Here is an 18,469-nt window from a genome sequence, read left to right as displayed (position 1 = left end):
AATAATGATTTGTTTCCGCAGCGATTTTCCTAAGACGTTGCCATAAATTAGGTGTGCACGAGAGTACCTTACAGATATTGTGCTATTGAACTTTCACCGTTGTGATCTCATAAAATAAGCACGCCCTGGCACCACTGAAAGGAGCAATGTGTTTTAATTCTGAAATAGCGCGGTTTCTATCAAGATTATTTGTCCAAATACAAGCAGCATTGTTTTATGTAGAAAGATGAATTGCAAAAATTAATATCTTTCAAGTTTTTATCCAAAACTCACACAAGAGATTCAACAATAATTATTGGTCATGTAAAACTGCATCATAACGCATGATCTAAAAAACTGTTAAAATAACTAGCTGCAACTTGCGGATCACATTTTTTCTGGATTTTCAATTGAAAAGAATTATTTCTCTGAGAATATATTTTGTTCTTATGAAACATCATGTTACAACATAACGTAAATGACCATTGCAAATTTGTTACAAAAAGGAACATTGATTAAATGAATTACTAAACCAGTTTTAAGTGATTGAGAGTGAAGCTATACAAATAGCCCAACCTAGTTTGAATAATACGTGTTTATTCTGCGAGTGTGTTATATATAATATTATCTTGAAAAAAAAATGAGTTGGGAGCCTTGCACGATATCTGTGTCGCGCATTTTCTTCTCAAATATCCATTCTCGTATAAAGGAATATAGTTTTTTTTTTCTCACGCTGTGGTTTTAATAATGTCTTGCAAATTTTGGAAAGTGCAAAGGTCGCTGAATTTCTTTCCAACAATTAATTTGAGCCCTATCCAACTCTAAAAGAGACATTGAAAGCAAATTTATGCCGCACTCAAGGCCGTAAGGAAAGTAATATTTATTCAACGCATGCGGATGAAGGAAAATATTCAAATTAGGTGCTGGACCTTTCTCTGGCTCGATGGCGCGAAAGAAAGAGACGAGAGGCTCTTTTTGCCGGCCCAAAAGTGATGCAACGGGTGGGTTTAACCTTTGATCTCGACTGTCGCTGGACTGGTTCTTTGAAAACCTCAAAAGGCGCGCCATCGCACTTTCTCTAAATGGCAGTAAAAACTGCTTGGAAGATTAAAAAGACGCGCTTCTCGCCTTCAGAGAAATAACAGAGATTGTTTGTCCCAAAAATTCGTCCCTCTCACGAATGGTCATCTCTCTTGCTGATTGGCAAACGGAGCGCCGCAATTACCTCTTTTTTGTAGCTCACAATGCACAAAGTCGCTCGTTAAAGTCTCTGGAAGCCGCTCACGAGTTCACGCGCGCGCGCGCCTTTTGAGTAATTCCCTGGTTTTTATGCATGAGATCTCGCAGCAGCCAGCCGGGTGATGCTTACCTTAAAATGCAAACAAGCGCGCAGTAGCTGCTGGGTATGTGCACGCGGCGGCACTTTCTCCGGCCCCACACACACGACTCCAGCAGCCGCCTTTTGAAACCCTAATTAATTACTCATGCCGCGTAATCACACTTGTTTGGTTCAAGAAGTTTCTGCTCAAGAGGCTGCAAATTCAGCGTGAAGATTTTTTATTGTTTTCATGGTTAATAATTCAAATATTTGCAGGTCAGGGTATTCTCCTATTTTAATTTATGCTGAATATATGTTCAGCTTAGCACTAAGCGCAGATTGTTAGAAAAAATACTGTAAAAGTACAATTAAAAATTGAGTTGGCATTGTTTGCAGAAAACCTGAAAGCAGTCTAGTGAATAAAATAAATTCATTCTTATAAATTGGAATAAGCGTTTTTTTTTTAAATATTGAGCCTCAGCTGTCTGCAAGCCATTGATTTTGTTAAATAATTGCTGCTGAACAGTAATTAATCTAACATTATTTCTGGCTATTTTCATTTTAATGTTTAATGATGAATTTCTTATAATTGTTTTCATTTGAAGTACCGAAATAAATATTAGCAACGTTCCCAGCATTCTTAAAATGAAATTGGATATGAGGTAAAACTATAACCAAAGATGTTAACGCCTCAGTAAGAAAACATTATCATCGTCTCTATTTCATAAAGTTTTAATTAAAAATCTCCACTTTAAAAATTGCTGCGTGTGTCAGGAGTGGCTTTGATTAAACGAGGATATCAGAAGCGGCGAATATCACACCGCTTTCACGTTGATATAAAAATAGTGCTTTTCACACTTCTTGACCGTAGCATATTTAAATATAAGGAGAGAGAATCAAACACAAACGCCCCACTAATGGAGGAGCACACACACATCATATAATATATATGTATGTTGTGCAAAATGGTACTCTCGTGTCGTGCATTTCTCCTTGCAAGGATTGCGCGTTGGCAAACAAAAGTAAAAGCAGCGATCGAGTTGCTCATTGAGAGCGCAGATGACATGCAGCGAGGATAATTTTTCAGGCTCAACTGGATGCACATGCAGAGATCTTGAAAGCGCGCTCGCGCACGGCCCTGTCGCCTCTTCTTTCGTTTCTTCGCCGCTTTCTTTCGCTCAAATTTCTTTGGCAAGTGAGAAGGCATGGGGTGGATCACCTTCTCTGTACTACTTACACTTCACTTACATCTGGCGCCCAACTTTCGCGTATAAAAAATAGCGACAACGCTAGCAAGCACGGAGATGAGCGCAATCCACTACACTACTTGAATACTACATTCATGTGATTTTTGAGTTGATGTTTTCTTGCTCCTAAATAGAACCACAATTTCATATTTCGAGATCTCTGTAAAAATTTAGACGTTTCGCTGATCTATTTTGCTTATAATATTTAATTCTATTAAAATTCTAATTTTCTTGACACTCACTCTTAAGCACAAAAGCATATGTAATTATATATTATATTATTTATTCTTTAATGTCAAATACATAAAATTAAACAATTAAAAGAAAATACAGCAAAGAAAAGGCATTTAATACTAGCAAAATATTGCAAGAACAATTACTTTTGATAGATTTGAGAGTTCTAAAGCGAAAGCAAATAATTTTTATGGTTTTGTGAAATGGAAATTGAGAATTTTATTGGTTTTGAACAAGTAATAATATAGTACTTGATAGCGCAATATAATAATTTTGCAGATAAGCTCCCTCAAAGATACTTCCATAGTGTGGTGAAAATTACATGATTTACGAGTTGCCTAACACAGCTCTGAACACGCACATACGAAATTATGTTTGACATTTCCGCGTCTCGTCCGTAAATGTGTAATTTATGCAAAAACCATTTCTGAATAATGAGTTGCAGACTTGCTGAATGGGCCACAATCGCATTATGGAGCCGCGTCGGGGAGCCGATCGACGGCCAAAGGGCCAATTACCGCTGGAGTGGAAGATGCTGGCCGTCGGGCGGTGGAAACAACGCGAAGAGGCGCCTGCTCGTAGCGCGCGAGGGCAACTCTCTCCTACACACACGGGGCCTCAGCGGTGGAGCTCAACTTTCTTCCGTGGTGTCTGCAGTCGTTCCTGAGCCACCATGAGGTCCACATCGAAAGTCCTCATCTCCCTCTCGTGCTTCATCGCTGTTGGTATGTAACTTATCTAAAAAAATGTCTGATATGTGACTGTCAATTTATGGTTCTGCGGTGTCTAGATAGTAACACTATTTACAGCATATAGCACACAAAATTCGTATTTTTATTGACTGATAAACCCCAGCATACGATGTTCCAGAAGGTTCTCGTTTTTTAATTTAATTTTCTCGTAGCTTAATCGGTAGGAGCTTTAGGCTAAATCTACTGATCTATCGGATTTTAATTTTTGAGAAAGTGGGTATTGAAACGAAAAGCGTTTGTTCTCTTCACTTAAATGTTTTATCTCTCTTTCGCCTTTGCTACATCGCTGTCAATTATTATTCCAGCAACGGAAAAAGCTAAATGGTGCCAACGAAAATTTACATTCTGCTCTTGGCGTGAATCGTGTGAAAGAAAATAGGTAGATGTAGGATAAAGAAACCTTGCTTTCAAAGTTTTCTAAAGCTGTAATTACAAACACAAGTGAGAGAACCTTACATTTTCTTTCTATTAAATTGTTTCAAACCCAGTTTTAATGGGTTTGAAACACATTGTATCACATCTGGCATTATGGAGCGCATTGCGAGATGCACTGGAGAAAAAATTAGCTCACTTTAAATATAATGATATAATTCAGCAGTACAATGGGCCGTGTAAGATATTCGCATTCCGCGGAGAGTTCCCACTTAAAATAAGACGGTGAAGTAGTCAGACTGAATGAAACTAATGGTCGTCCCTGTCCTTTTTTAACTCAATTGACTCAAATTGATGTGCTTAATTGAATATATTAAATTTCTAGCAATTTTGGTCACTGCGCAAATAATTTCCATTCCATTTTTCTTCGCATAACTTCGAGTGGAAATATATAAGTAGCTGAAAACGTGATCAGGAGTTGGCTCGAATATATATGCTGTCGGTGAAACGTGAAAGCAATTAAAAAGCTCGAACTAAAAAATGTCAAGCTCAACCACAACTCCGAGCATGCATACTTATCAAGGGCGTTCACTGTCTTTCTTTTCGCGCCGCGATCAGCAACCGGGTCTAATATTATATGCTTCAGGTATCACCTGAGACGTGTGCTGTTTGCTATAAAAAGAATATATATATAACTAGTCTTAATTACAGATAATTATTGAATTGAATCTCGGAAAACTAACTGTTAGCACTTTCCCTGTTTCTCTTCGAGTTATTAAAAGATATTAAAATTAATTCTTACCAATAAAAACTTTCTAAAAGGTGAAATCATTTTCGACTCTGAATTTCCTCCAAAATGTGGTAGGCGGTTAATCTTTACCTGAGATAAATAATGGCCAAAAATTACTGATCCCCATAATGATTATAGCTGCTCATTATGTAATTAAGGTGGCTCTGGGTCGAAAGAGTAAGAGCTGCGCGAAGTTCGTTTGCGTAACATCAATACGCGAGAAGTAGACGCACGCCCAAGTAAGATAGTAATACACTGAGAACAATTTATCTCAAGTCGGTTTGCAACGTTATGTGGATAGAGCTCATCGCACGTCACACTTCCTAGTTCATGAACTCTCTTACACACACCATCATAAAAGTGAACTGTCACTTGAGGCGAGACTGCAAAATTGGCACATATTTATAAATGCTGCTCCTTTCATTCAACGTACTCATCGTACCGTTGATATTCGAGTCATGTTACTTAATACGTAAAGATCAATAAAATACATTATTGCAGGCCTGGCGCAGCAGCAGCAGCAAACACCTCGCAAAGGTCAGTTGGACCCGTGCCAAGTAAAGGGCCGAGTCGTACCAGATGAGACTTATTGCGATAGGTACTGGGAGTGCGTTGGAGGCCAACCTGAGCTCTTTGACTGCCCCAACGGCCTCGTGTATGCTGGCAAAAACCGCGGAGTCACCGAGGGCTGCGACTACCCTTGGAGGGGCAACTACTGCGAAGGCAAACAGCTCGCCAGTGAGTTATTCCAATTTCTTGTATAGCGCTTGAATTATTTGAAACTGTTCTTTTGCAGACTCCCCCATTTCCACTGAGCACTGCGACTGGTTGTACGGCATTTTCGGACACGAAACCTCGTGCACCCGATACTGGACCTGCTGGAACGGAACTTCCACTGAGCAGCTTTGCATCGGTGGTCTGCTCTACAGCGAACAGGCTCACTCATGCGATTGGCCCGACAACGTTGAAGGATGCCAGAAGCACCGTAAGAGGCTGCCATAATTTCGCTCATCCATTGGTTCTAAAAATTATTTTCCAGCCCTCTGCAATGAAGACCCCAACGGAAACGTGCCTCTTGGCAAGTCCTGCAACAGGTACTGGCAGTGCCAGGGTGGCTACCCCCGACTGCAGAGGTGCCCTGCCCAGCTGGTCTTTGACAAGCGCACTCTCCGCTGCGTGAGCCCTCCGACTGAAGACTGCGAGGCTCCTCCCACTCCTGCTCCCATTCCTGATGAGGACAATGATGGCCCCCAGATAGGCGGACAGAATCTGGATGAAGACGACGAAGAAAATGTCCCTCCTCCTCGACCTCTGCCATCCAGACCACAGAACGGTCAACAACAGCAGTCCAGGCCAAGTAACAGGCCACGCAACTGATTTGTTGAAATTAAATTTACTAGTTTAAGTTTGACTAATGTTATTGTATGTTAAGAATAGCTTCAAAGCTAATTATTTTGCAGTAAATATGTAAATTAAGCCTGTTGTATAAGGAAATTGCATAATAAACATTTGTCAAGTAACATCTAGCGAGTTATTCTTAAATGATGCCTTTTTAGAATAAAAGAAAGTATTTTTGTTTTCATTGTGAGCTTAATGGTAAATATATTTTTAGTTAATCATAAAAGCTTGTAAATAGAATATATAATGCATGATTACAATTTGTGATGAGTAGAAACGAAAGTAGTCTTAGAATTTGGAATGTTAAGGTGGGTTGTGGGAAATCTGCTGCTGGACCATGGAGACGAGCATATCACTGTACTGCTGCATGATGAGCACCATGTCTCCCTGCATTGGAGGCTGATTGGCGCCGCCAGGCACAATTCCAGCTCCAACCGTGGGAATCACAGATTGCAGCTTTTTCTGCGTTTGAGCGGCAGCAGCACTTAAGGTTTGCAAAAGCTCACTGCTGTTATTAGGCCCAACTTCCTCCGAAATTCTTTTGTGCAGCTGAATCAACGCCTCCGCACTCTGCTCCAGTAATTCGGCAGTTTTTAGGCACAATTCTTTGGTGACTGAAAATTTTTCAATTTTTCAATTGACTGAATTATTAAATTAATCCAATGCAACTTACTTTTATCAGGGGTGACTGATGTAGTGGGACTAATTGGAATTCGATCTGAATGTCCATCACTTCGGGTAGAAAGTGGAGAAGCAGAATTCCTGAAATTAAAGGTTTTTTGCATTCCCATTAGTTGATTTGATAGGTTTATACTGAAATTTTGATTTTTTTCATTGAAATTGTGGCTTAATTTTCCTTCAAGAAAAAATGTTATGAAAGCATACAAAATTTTATTATGACATGATTTCTTAAAGCCAATGACTTACAAATCCCTATTGGGCATCCTTCTCGCATGCTTGATGGCTTCTTCTGAGCTCGAGTACCCACCACTATCTGCTCCCAAGTGGGCGATGTTGTCTGCAAACAAATGAGGTTGCATATGTGTGCCTACAGGAAAACACCATCATACCTGTAGAAGCAGATAGTTTCTTGAAATTCCTTCTACTGGAAGACAAAGACTTTGATTTGTTTAGTGAGCTTACAGAATTCCTTCGGACAGGTGGAACAGGCCTGTCATCAACCTAAACAAAAACTAAGCATTCAAATGGCACATTAGGTGTGAAATGGAGTACCTGATACAAAACTTCATATGAAGCGCAATGTGAAAGTTTGTCCATCAATGGACCATAAGCATTGGCAGGTTCCTTTTCACCAGACTTATCAGCAGGTTTGGGACCTGTCAGGTTACTCAATGAAATTGAACGACGTAAACCACCTCCCCCACTGCTGTCGTCCTTGTTGGGTTTGGCTAAAATAACTTTGGGCTATTTTCCAGCTGCTAAATTAAAAGTTAAAATACCTTTTGAAAGACTTGAAATAAATCTGGTATTGTCTCCTATTCTTCTCAAATCCATTGAACTTTGCGAATTTGTGAGTGGAGCCCTAAAGCCAACCTAGAGATCAAAGTCACTCATAGAAATGTCATAGACTAACAGTGGCAATCAATTTCTTACACTATGCAACTTTTTCCTTGTTGCCTCAATTCTCTTCTGGAGCTCTTCTCTCTTGCGAGCACTGTTCAGTTCATCCTTGGTTTGCCGAGCAGCAGTGATCAGAGCCAAGTTTCTAGCATTGTTGAACTTGGTCATAAATTGAGATGTCAAACTGTTGCCTGCACCCCAGCGATCTGCAATTTGAGCTTCTGAGCCGCCTAGAGAGTCAAAGTTTGACTTGACAAATCGGTCTTCGAAATCGGTTTTGTCCAAACTTTCAGTGCTGGAAAAGGCAATAAATTAGAAAAAGGCGCCTGCGTGATATGATTTATATTCACCTTCCAGAAAGCAGAGAAGGGAAATTTTTCTCCGTAGGCTCATTGGTGCTTGGAGTTGAGGCGCCATCATCCATATCACTGTCAGGACTACCAAATTTTGAGTTGCTAGGCGAATCAGTGGCTGAATAATCAGTCTGGAGCCTCCGTTCAAGAAGCAGCTCGTTAACATCCAAAGACCTGATTGTGTATTCACTGTTGCTGTCCTCCTGGCTTGGGTAGTAAACCACTCCTTTGCCTTTCCCATGAGTTGGTTCCCCGTCTGAACAATCCTCAACATCGCCATCTACTCCCGCCTAGAAATTTAAATAATAATTTTGGGAATCCCTTGGAGAAAATATCTTCACAAACCTCATAAGTTAGATTATCGTGTTTTGGTGGGTCAGAACCTAATGAGTGGTATTCTGTAGGCATACTCTGCGTGTCATCATTGCCTGTTATCAAAATCACAGGGTTACCATCATCACTTGCTAAAGTTACTGCCAAAAACAAAAAATACTGTTCTTCATGCACTACTTACTACTATACTACAATACCTGTGGGAATAACGCTGGAGAAGCTGTTAACGCTCCTGATTCCACTGGATTTTGTGTCCATTTTCTGCGCCCAGCGTCCTTTCGGCATATCAATTTGTTTTGGGCTTGCGTTAGTCAGCGACATAAATTCAATTCTCGACTGCTTGGCCGCCCATGGCGGTAGTTGTCCTAAGAGTTGGCCCATGTTGTACTCTTCTTTCGGCGGAGGTTGGTATTCAGGCTGAGTTGCCATGAACTGAGGTAGCTTCCACACAAAGAGACAGCTGTCTCCAGAGGCTGAAATTAAGTACTTGCCATCTTCTGTGAATTTGAGGCCCGTGACAAGTTCCGAGTGACCCATCATAGTGGACAAACACTCGCCGGAGTTGTAGTCTATCAGGCAGAGTGTTTTGTCGGTACAACTCGAAGCAAGAAACTTGCCAGAATGGTCAACCACAACCTGTTAAAAATGAGTTAATTAAATTAAAATGCATTTAAATTTATATTTCACCTTAATCAGAGAGCCTTCCTCTGCATATGAGCCCTTGTAGGATTTGTTGAGTTTTCCAGTTGAAACATCAAATACCCTTATATTTCTGTCTTGGCAGGCGGTCACCACTTGTCGATCCCCAAAACTTGCTTCCATATCATAGAGGGTTGTCTTGCCCACAATGATGTGATCTCTCACGAACAATGGAGGGTTACCCTGAAAATTTAAAGTGATGAGCAATTTAAAATTTGCGATTGGACAAATAAGGAATTTCAGCATTAAAATTAAAGTAAATACAATTAAAAATTATTTGAAACTGCCCCTAATGATTACTTGAATCCGATTAAAGAATATCACTCTAATAATAATTGTTTGACAAGAACATTAGTGATGCAAGATGCTTTACACTAATTCCACCGGATGAAACCCTACTTAAATTATCATACTCACTCATACATGAGCGACCAAACCCAGCACAAAATAAAAATATGGGGTAGAAATAGGGCCGCAAAGAAGCCCCACACAATGAAGGAAAACAGCCACTTTAACCTTATAAGTAATTTAAGATATTCAATAACAGTAAAAGATTAAGCATAATTTTTGTGGGCATTTTTATGGCTGTGGCAATACATGCTTCGATCAAAGCAGAGTGTTTAGGCTGCAAAATAAATCAACATACCGGCTGCAAGTGCCTGAAGATGATAGTTTTGTCGGCTCCACAGGACGCAAGCCACAGTCTACTACCTTGGCACAAAAATTTTACAGCTGTGATGGATGAACTGTGATCGTCAAGTGTTTGCAAGAAGGAGTAGTTATCATCAGCATTGAAGACGTGAATCAATCTGTCTCTGGATGCCGATGACAGAAACCGGTTTTTGGTTGTAAGAGGGCTATACTCGAGGCTAAGGACCTCAGCATCGTGCGCCTCGATGCGACAGATTTCTTCAAAAGTCATCATATCGTAGATTCGAATATTTCCCTCGCGATCGCCTGAGGCTAAATGTTGTCCATCTGGACTGACGCGGACAGACCGGACACCGTTTTGGCCGTCGTACTCTTTGCCATTGTTGGGGTCAGCCTTTTTCTTAGAACTTGTGTTGTCGATGAAAATTGTTTTGATTAACTCCTGCAATGTGAAGAAATGTGTTACAACATCTCATTGAAGGAGCAATGTTTGATGATTACCAAAAATAGAATCAGTCCATTAGTTTTTAATTGCGCGCATGAGTGAAAGTTATTACCCAAACAAGTTTATTTTTTTCAGTTAAAGTACGTGAAGCAACTCACATCGCTGTAGATGTTCCTGAAAGCTGGGTTGATTGGCTGGTTCCTGGAATCAACAGTCCAAAACCTGATGCTGTTGTCACTGGAGCAGGTTATGAAACAGCCTGGCGGCACTGCCATATCAGAGTTGTGCTCATTGCTTGGGTACATCTCAACACCCCAGATGCAGGCGGAATGATACAAGAAGGAATGCGACTTTCCAACCTGTGGTTATTTTTCACGTTAATTTATATGAATGTTGACCAAAATGTAAATTACCCTTCGGATATCCTTGACATCCCACACATAGATGCTGTGGTCGCTATAGATGCTGATGACTTTGTTGTTTATTTCATCCAAGGTGACAGCAATCGTGTCTGGATAAGTAACATCTTTCATTTGGTTAGCAATTTGCCTAAGGAAAAAATTGTTAAGTTTTTATTAATTTTTTTTATCATTTTGGGCTCACATTATATTGAGGGCTTGTGCGACGTCTACACCTATGAAATGAGGCCTTGGGAGGGTTGATGTGAATTGCAGGGTGAGAGGGTGGAAGCATCGAACAATGCCATCATTGCATCCAACTACAATAATGTCTTGCCCTACAGACAGACAGTGTGCTCCGTTCGTCTGAAAGATTTTTAAGACGTATTTAAGGCAACCAGCAAAAAGCTACAATGAGTCGCTAACCTTCAAATCCACCCACTTATCTAACAGTCTTCTATTGTTGAATTCACAAAGCATGCCCGACTTTGTAATGGCGAAGGTATAATCCCCAGCAGAGCCTTTGCCGCAAGCGACATCGTTGAAGTAGTTGTTTCGTTGCTCGCCCAAAATTGCAGATCTTCCCATCAATGGCACTGCTTCTTTGTACTAATAGGGTATGTGAGGATAAATGTCGTAGAAAGTGTAAAATGAAATATACTTTTGTAAATCTTGAGTGCTCCAAGTACCAGAATTTAACATTCCTATTGCCCACGGTTACGAAATAGCTGCCGTTTTCAGAGAAAGCGACAGCTTTGACTTTGGCACTAACTTTATTGCTGGCAACCTTTACTCCAACTTTCCAGTCCCAGACGTTGACGATCATGTCGTGTTGGGTGCCGACAGACACGATGTACCGCATGCTCGGTGAAAAGGCCTGAAACACGTGCCCCGCGCGAATTTAGTCGCATTACGCCAGTAAAATCAGTGATGAGCTGATGAGCGAATCGGATATCATGAAATTTTAGAACGGGGCGCATCGCCAACTCGAGAATAAAGTCGGGATGCAACCTTGAAAAAATAAATGACATCTGAGGAGCAGACAGGAGGGAGAAAACAAGAAACCAGCCTCCTTCTTCATCAAGCAGAACCATGCATATTATTCGAGCTTGAGCATCAGAGATTAAAATGCAAACAAAAGGTTGGTTCTGAATGACTGATTAACAATAAACAAAGGCGAAAGTCTCGCTCCCGTTATTAATGAGAATTATCTGCAATTAATTATCTTTTGCAGCTGTAAACAACCCGTGAGGCCAGTGATTCAGTGATAAGTGAAAATTTTACTATATTTACATTTTCTTTCAGCCATAAAATTTCTCATTCAATTTACAGTTTGTTTGGCGATCGTTCTTTATGGCTCAACCAGCTTGGCGAATTTTGGGTCACGTGATAAGTCGTAAGTCGTGAGCTGATAGTAGAAAAAGGAAAGTGCTAATGAAAAATGGGGGCGATGGGCCCTTGAGGCCATCATGGATTATTCCACCGTAAGCTACTCTCGCGGCTAATCAGTTGTTCTCGACGCGATAAATACATGCGGGAGTCAAGACTGAATATTAATTCTCATATCAGCACTAAATCAATTAAACGTAAGAAATCCTCTTTCGAGTTTCAATCTCTATATACAATTTTAGATAACTCGAAATTGTTCATATTGACTTGTAAAGAACGATTATATTTGTTTGTGTAAATCATTGGCGTGAGCCGCAATAATTTAAAATTGAGAAATTTTTGAAACAAAAATTTACCACACAATTTATGCCGTATTTGTGGCCCATAAGCTCGGCCACTGGGGCATAGTTGGGCAGGGACATGTCCCACACCCTGAGGGCTGGTTGGTGGCCGCATTCTCCAGTGGCGAGATATTTGCCATCCGGCGAGTATGCCAAACTGACCACAGTCTTCCTCGAGGAATTTAGCAAATGGCTCTGGTGACCCTTCCTCGTGTTGAGCAGCACCACGGTGCACCTGGCGAGGTCGTGGGAATGCACAGTGAGCTTAGTCCACCCGATTGGATTTCATACTTACCCTGCAGGGTAGGCAACCAGATCGTTGTTCGGGTCGCATGATAGGGACGCGTTGCTTTTGGCTGTCAGACCGATCACCTTCTCCAACGATACCTGAGGGAAGAAGGCAAGGGGGATCGCTTGAGTGGTTTTGCGTGGGAATCAATCGCATGCAAGTGGAAAAATGTCGAGACGGAACAAACACTGGACCCATTCAATGTGCGAATTTGATATGATTACGCTTCGTTGACTAGAATTTATGTGCGTATGGGTTTATTGTGCTTTTTATCTTGAGATAGGGACTCATCACTCTAATAATACCTCACAATCAGGATTTAACGCAAAGAATTTTTATTTGGAGCAAAATGAAAGTAATAATATTGAAACATAATAAACGCGCCAAATAAAGAATCGTGCAGCTAGCCGTGGGAAGCAAAAAAGTAGATCTGATGTTTTTAGGCTCAAAATATACTTATTGACCCTCTGTCCTCAGTCACCATTATGTTCCCGAGAGCCGATGATAAAATAATTATTTGATAGATAAGTATTACATATGTTTAAAGGCACGAGGGCATTATACACTACGAATCTTCATTATGATTATAGTTTCCTTGAGGGTTTTAGCAGAAATAATTCATGATATTGTTTAGTAACTTGTTACTAAATTGAGATATTGATAAGTAAAAGCAGCACTTCTAAAAAGCTTTGTAAAACCATCAGATCATAACACAATTTGTTTCAAAGCATATGTATAGTATCCATTTTAAGTCAACATTTATCGTAAATAATAGGAATTAACCTTAGGCATATTTAAGGAAAAGCCTCGGGGAAAATTACATTGTCCTGTAGAATATAATTATTGCGGCATGGTTCAAGTTCCCCTTACCATTGATATGTTAACTTCGACCTAATCCACCTTATCAAATAATAATACGCGATTGTTTTTGAAAAGAATTATATCTAAAAGAAAAAAATTGTTGACGCGACAAAAAAAGTGTGCGAACAATGGTAAAAATAATGAACTACGTTGAAATTGTAAGGGCAAATGAGCTGTTACTTTCTTGAACCATAGAAATTAGAAGGTGGTATCATACAAGGATTTAAGACAATTTTAAGCATTCACTGAATTTGCTCAACATTCAACAATTATTGTACAATGCATGAGTCTCCCTGGTTAAGAGTTAAGGTTGCAGGGTGGAGGGATTCCAAAAAGTGCTGCGTGTATTTCAAGCGGATGCCACATTAGAAAATAACAGAAGTGCTCTTCAATATTTTTAGATCAAAATAATGATTTTAAATTTAATCTCTAATTCGCTTGTAAAAGGTATTTTAACTCACAATCAGAAGCAAGGAAAAATTGGTTGTGCATACCTTGACTTTATCCGAATTCTTTTTGTAACCCATGTTGACCGCAGCTGTTCACTAAAATTACACGTCTCGTTTCCAAGCAAGGGCAAAAATACAGGTTAAGTCTGACATTCGTAAAAAAAAATGTAATGACGACGGTTTATCGCAAATAAGCACGTAAGCTATTGTAACCCGGTGTATTATAGAACAAACAATGCCAGTTAGCTTATTGTCAGAGTGAAATTATATGATTGCACTGCACTCAATCTTAAGTGTCAAATTAAATAATGCGCCTCCGCTGGCAGACTTGAATGCAAATGACTACTATGACATACTACTTGGAACTACATCACATGCACAATGAGCATCGAGGGGTTGAGAGCACTGGAGAGCGAAAATAACAAAGGTGGCTAGTGGAAATTGCGTATACGCCCCGACAACCTTGGCAACGATAAATAAATCGGAGCGCAGTTTTATTTGAGTATTGCAACATGGGCTGCGCTGAAAAATCGATTGCATCCGGTTTGCACCCTTCGAACCACGTCGGACACACCCCGCACCAAATGACGGGGAACGGGCGTACAGGGGCCCTTTTCCTCGCCAGGGGGTTCGGCCCACACACCTTCCGGCCCACATGATCACACACGACTTTCGGATTTTCCCACAGATTGTGGTACAATAAAGTCGGAAAACCACCCCTACGAACCCAAAGGATGGAATTGGGGGCTGCTACGTGAACAGGTGTTCCGGCACTTACGTTCCGTTGCATTTTCAAAGGTGCATGTTCCCTGACTGGGCCAACTTGCTCTCGCCGACGGACGTTTCCCACGCTCGTTTGCAGATTGCCGTTGTTCTCGGATGCGGTTCCTCGCCGTAGGTCGGCCGGAAAAGTCACGAAATTCGCATGCTGGCGAACGGCTGCGAATCGCGGACACCGCGCAGCTTTCTTTCCAAGACACAGACAAATATGGACAAACTAATTCAATGTCAACAAGTGGGATTGCCACACGAATGCGAGAGTAGACGAGAAGAGAGGCTGCGGTGGTAGTACAGAGTCGGGCCGCATCAGGCGCTACCTTTCTCTCAGCTCGCCAGAAAAGAAACGTAAAGGGGCGTGGTTTAAATTCACATGTGTTCTCAATAAGGCGAGGTAAACAAAAGGCTTTTTGCTCCTCGTGTGATGTCGAACGGGGAATGTCTCGCACGCTCCTGTTCGATCTTTGGTAGAGATATTCTTAATATTATTCTATTGTTCAAAAATGATTTTCACTGAGATTTTCAGAGGAAGATTCAACCAGTTTGAATACAAATCGTTGTTGGAAAATATAATGGCGTCATCGTCATCTGACAGTTTTGAAGCTGTCGAAAATAAAGAGCTGCCGTTGGACATTCCGGTGACGGCTGACAACTTTTGGCAAGGGGTATCCGTATGGTTGTCCAACCCGCACGTTGTGAATCGCCGACTCTTTGGCTGCAAAATCGTCACGTCTGGGGGCCTCCAGCAGTGCACTAAGTTGGACATCAGCCGATTCGTCGAGCACTGTGTTCAGAAAGAATGGATTTCCACGGACTTTGAGCCTCTATTTCCAGAGTTCTTTGGCCAAAGAAATGCTATGGATGAAGAGTTTTCAGTCCGTCAATTAAAGCCACGTCCTAATTTGAATGTAATTTATCTTGTCAGGCAACTGCTTGCAAAGAATCAGTCTAAATCTGGAGAAGCCAATAGAGATATTATTTTTATAGGTATTTTCCATTTCATAGGTTTACAGCTAGTTATATTTATCTAATAATCTATTTAACTTACAGACTTCACCAATAATGAAGCTACATTTATTCCTTTCATGGAAAATGGGGAGTCGATGCAAACAAAACTTCCATACAAGATTCAAGCTTCATTTGATCCAGGACAAAATATCAGATTCCTTTTGTACTCGAAGAGATCCGGATCTGATTTGACAGAAAACTGGCTTCGTACAACATTGTTTCCAAGGATTACCAAGTGGATATGTGCGAAACCAAAGCAAAGCTCAACAATTCCAACTGAGTCGCTAACCCAAATCGATCTCGACAAGTACAATGCAACATACAGTCGCCTCAAAGCAAAATATGGGCCATATTTTGTCAAGGTTGACTCTATATTTCACATGTATAAACATTTTAATTTTGAACTATGATTTTGTCAACAGATATGGACTGAACAGACTGACCCTTTGAAATTTGTGTATGAGGATTTGGCAATTGCAAGTTATTTGCTCTGCTTGTGGAACTGCAATGAAGGCGATGCAGGGCCATCATTTGTAGACCTTGGGTGTGGAAATGGGCTACTTGTTCATGTTTTGAATGAGGAGGGATGCCATGGGACTGGTTTGGACATCAGAAGTCGCAAAATCTGGGCAGTATACCCTGAAACAACAAAACTTGAGGTACCCTACTATCTTCACAGAATCCATGATGCCACTTAAAATTTAAAATTGCAGGTATCAACAGTGGTCCCAAGCTCTGATACAGTCTACCCTGAAGTTGATTGGCTAATTGGAAACCACTCTGATGAACTAACCCCTTGGATACCAGTTCTTGCAGCGCAAAGTTCACCCAGTTGCAACTTTTTCCTTTTGCCGTGCTGCTCATTTGATTTTTATGGAAAGTACCAGCGAAAGGTCTCTTCAAATAGCCAGTACACAGAGTACATTGGCTACATTGCCTCAATCGGCAAAAATTGTGGTTTTGACGTAAGAAAGCGGTAATAACGTCTTGAAGACAACTTTTAAAAATCCATTATTGTAGGTGACCATCGACAAATTGAGAATTCCCTCGACTAAGCGAACTTGCCTCATTGGTCAATCAAATTTGATTCCACTGTCAAAAGATTCACTTTGGGATTTTGTAAACAGCTCAAACAGTGCCATTTTCAACCCTCGCCCAGCAGAAGAACAAGTTCGAAACTGCACAAAACTGCCCAAGGATATAATTGAGTCTGTCGTGAAAATGGTGTCTAGAAAAATGTTTGAAAGTGTGAAGGAAGGAGAGTGGCAAGTGGAAGGGGGCTTGAGCATGGCTGATGCAGCTCAATTGGTGCCAGATGATATGAAATTGCAGATGAAGAAAGAGTTTGGAGGCTTGCAGACACTTCTCAGAAACAACCACAGCATTTTTCAAGTTCAAGGAGGTATTGTCAAGTTCAGGCTTCCAAAACTAAATTTAGATCTTAAAAATACCGCAAAATGGAAAAATCGCCCTTGCTGGTTCTTCTCAAACCATATTAATGGTTGTCCTCTACCAGATGAGCATTGCAGCTTTCAACATGCTCCTAACTCCGATTAAACTTTCTTGTAAACAATATTACACAGTTAAGTCTAATTTCTCATTACTGAAGTTTTACTTATTTTATTGCAGAAAATTAAAATTGATAACATTGCATGGTCATTTGCAAGCATCAATATCAAGGTTCATGTTTTAGAAATTTCTTGTGTTTTTAATTTAAAATACAATAATAAAATAGAATAAAATAAAATAGATTTTAGTATATTACACGAATTGAGGTTATTTCTTACACATTTTAGATTATGTATCCTACTCTCGATTTTTCAATTTGAAAAATCAACTTAATAATATTCGTTGCGCTACAGCTGCCACTGGAGGAACTTGTTGAATAGGTTATTCTATGTGCAGGAAGGCAGTATATAATTGAATTTTAGTGTTTGTGCGAGCAGGAAGCGTTGGCGAACGCACCTTGCCGCACACGGGTTCTTTGGGGTGCGTGATCTTTGGGCCTACAAATGGTAGCGTGACAAGCGAGTAAGGCACGGGTTGTCCTGTGGCGATTTATGTCCGAGCCTCTCGCACCTTTGTTTGTGTAATTACATTTTGCTAGCGCGGCTGAAGTTAAAAGAAAATAATGCGAGGAAATAAATGGGTTGCGAAGGGGGCAGTCGGGGGTGCATGAAAAATAAGCGAGTTGCGTGCCAGTGCCACTTGCAGGATGAATTATTTCTTGTGTGTTTCCTACGTGTTTGGATTTCATTTCTCGTGCACAAAACCCTTTCCCCTTCTTTGTTGGACCCGCTCAACTTTGGTCTTGATTAAATTAATTTTGCATATTGTCTATAAATATGCATAATGGGTAAGAACTGGCACGCTGCATAGGTGATAAAGGCAACCCCTCTTAGTGGTCTGGCTGCTCTAAGCCTAAGCATTTTAATTTTATAAAGGTAAAAATGTTGGTGTTTCTCCAGAATATTTTCAGCCGATTTGAGATGACACAAATTGCTTTTTTTTAACTTAAGCTCCCGTAGTTTACCAAAATTTTCTCATATCTCACAAATGAATAACAAAGAGTTGAAACGCTACCGCGATAGCAGAGTTTATGGTCAGAACGTCTCGTACAGGTCTGTTTTACGTTTTGTTTGAATTTCCTTTGCGCGATCGAATCGATAGCCTGAACTTTATATGCGGACATAAAAAGAAGGGTCGGTTTAATCAAGTGCAGGTGCATCCAATCGAGCCAAAATAAACAGTAGAAAAGACGGCGCGCGCGGCACCCTGTTTGTGTTTGGTGCGCAGCAAGCCCGT

At 40.6% G+C, this 18,469-nt stretch overlaps 3 protein-coding genes across 4 annotated transcripts; 2 read left to right on the top strand and 1 right to left on the bottom strand.

The window, feature by feature from the left end:
• The first annotated feature begins 3,273 nt into the window (after positions 1-3,273).
• Positions 3,274-6,212, top strand: LOC135942026 (protein obstructor-E-like). The gene is made up of 4 exons (XM_065487910.1): positions 3,274-3,503; positions 5,194-5,430; positions 5,489-5,677; positions 5,732-6,212. The coding sequence occupies exons 1-4, from the start codon at positions 3,452-3,454 to the stop codon at positions 6,067-6,069; spliced, it is 816 nt and encodes a 271-aa protein (XP_065343982.1). The 5' UTR covers positions 3,274-3,451; the 3' UTR covers positions 6,070-6,212.
• A 50-nt stretch (positions 6,213-6,262) lies between these two features.
• Positions 6,263-14,943, bottom strand: Wdr62 (WD repeat domain 62). Of its 2 annotated transcripts, none has more exons than XM_065487896.1 (20): positions 14,658-14,943; positions 12,576-12,667; positions 12,296-12,515; positions 11,212-11,427; positions 10,977-11,159; positions 10,756-10,916; positions 10,566-10,701; positions 10,311-10,511; positions 9,703-10,149; positions 9,045-9,239; positions 8,555-8,993; positions 8,370-8,497; positions 8,022-8,314; positions 7,705-7,966; positions 7,551-7,644; positions 7,324-7,499; positions 7,161-7,272; positions 7,018-7,108; positions 6,764-6,852; positions 6,263-6,704 (listed from the first exon to the last, which is right to left on the bottom strand). In XM_065487896.1, the coding sequence occupies exons 1-20, from the start codon at positions 14,667-14,669 to the stop codon at positions 6,394-6,396; spliced, it is 3,858 nt and encodes a 1,285-aa protein (XP_065343968.1). In that variant the 5' UTR covers positions 14,670-14,943; the 3' UTR covers positions 6,263-6,393. The 2 variants fall into 2 exon arrangements, with proteins under 2 accessions (XP_065343968.1, XP_065343966.1); XM_065487894.1 differs by lacking the exon at positions 14,658-14,943 and adding an exon at positions 13,925-14,137.
• A 78-nt stretch (positions 14,944-15,021) lies between these two features.
• Positions 15,022-17,434, top strand: LOC135942020 (probable tRNA (uracil-O(2)-)-methyltransferase). The gene is made up of 6 exons (XM_065487899.1): positions 15,022-15,123; positions 15,183-15,643; positions 15,707-16,026; positions 16,087-16,323; positions 16,378-16,629; positions 16,685-17,434. The coding sequence occupies exons 2-6, from the start codon at positions 15,229-15,231 to the stop codon at positions 17,219-17,221; spliced, it is 1,761 nt and encodes a 586-aa protein (XP_065343971.1). The 5' UTR covers positions 15,022-15,123; positions 15,183-15,228; the 3' UTR covers positions 17,222-17,434.
• Positions 17,435-18,469: the final 1,035 nt, after the last annotated feature.

Source organism: Cloeon dipterum, chromosome 4 (genome assembly GCF_949628265.1).
Source record: "Cloeon dipterum chromosome 4, ieCloDipt1.1, whole genome shotgun sequence".
NCBI lineage: Eukaryota > Metazoa > Arthropoda > Insecta > Ephemeroptera > Baetidae > Cloeon > Cloeon dipterum.
Note: the sequence above shows the minus strand (reverse complement) of the source record. Positions and strands in the feature narration are given on the sequence as shown.

Excerpts from the sequence above, each read along its gene's own strand:
- LOC135942026 (XM_065487910.1), top strand. The coding sequence starts at position 3,452 with ATGAGGTCCACATCGAAAGTCCTCATCTCCCTCTCGTGCTTCATCGCT. Across the intron at positions 3,504-5,193 it reads CTCGTGCTTCATCGCTGTTG|GCCTGGCGCAGCAGCAGCAG; the intron begins GTATGTAACTTA and ends ACATTATTGCAG. Across the intron at positions 5,678-5,731 it reads TGAAGGATGCCAGAAGCACC|CCCTCTGCAATGAAGACCCC; the intron begins GTAAGAGGCTGC and ends ATTATTTTCCAG.
- Wdr62 (XM_065487894.1), bottom strand. The coding sequence starts at position 13,957 with ATGGGTTACAAAAAGAATTCGGATAAAGTCAAG. Across the intron at positions 10,702-10,755 it reads GCACAAGCCCTCAATATAAT|GCAAATTGCTAACCAAATGA; the intron begins GTGAGCCCAAAA and ends TTTTTTCCTTAG. Across the intron at positions 9,240-9,702 it reads TCTTCAGGCACTTGCAGCCG|GGTAACCCTCCATTGTTCGT; the intron begins GTATGTTGATTT and ends TTAAATTTTCAG.
- LOC135942020 (XM_065487899.1), top strand. The coding sequence starts at position 15,229 with ATGGCGTCATCGTCATCTGACAGTTTTGAAGCTGTCGAAAATAAAGAG. Across the intron at positions 16,027-16,086 it reads ATGGGCCATATTTTGTCAAG|ATATGGACTGAACAGACTGA; the intron begins GTTGACTCTATA and ends TTTTGTCAACAG. Across the intron at positions 16,630-16,684 it reads GCAAAAATTGTGGTTTTGAC|GTGACCATCGACAAATTGAG; the intron begins GTAAGAAAGCGG and ends CCATTATTGTAG.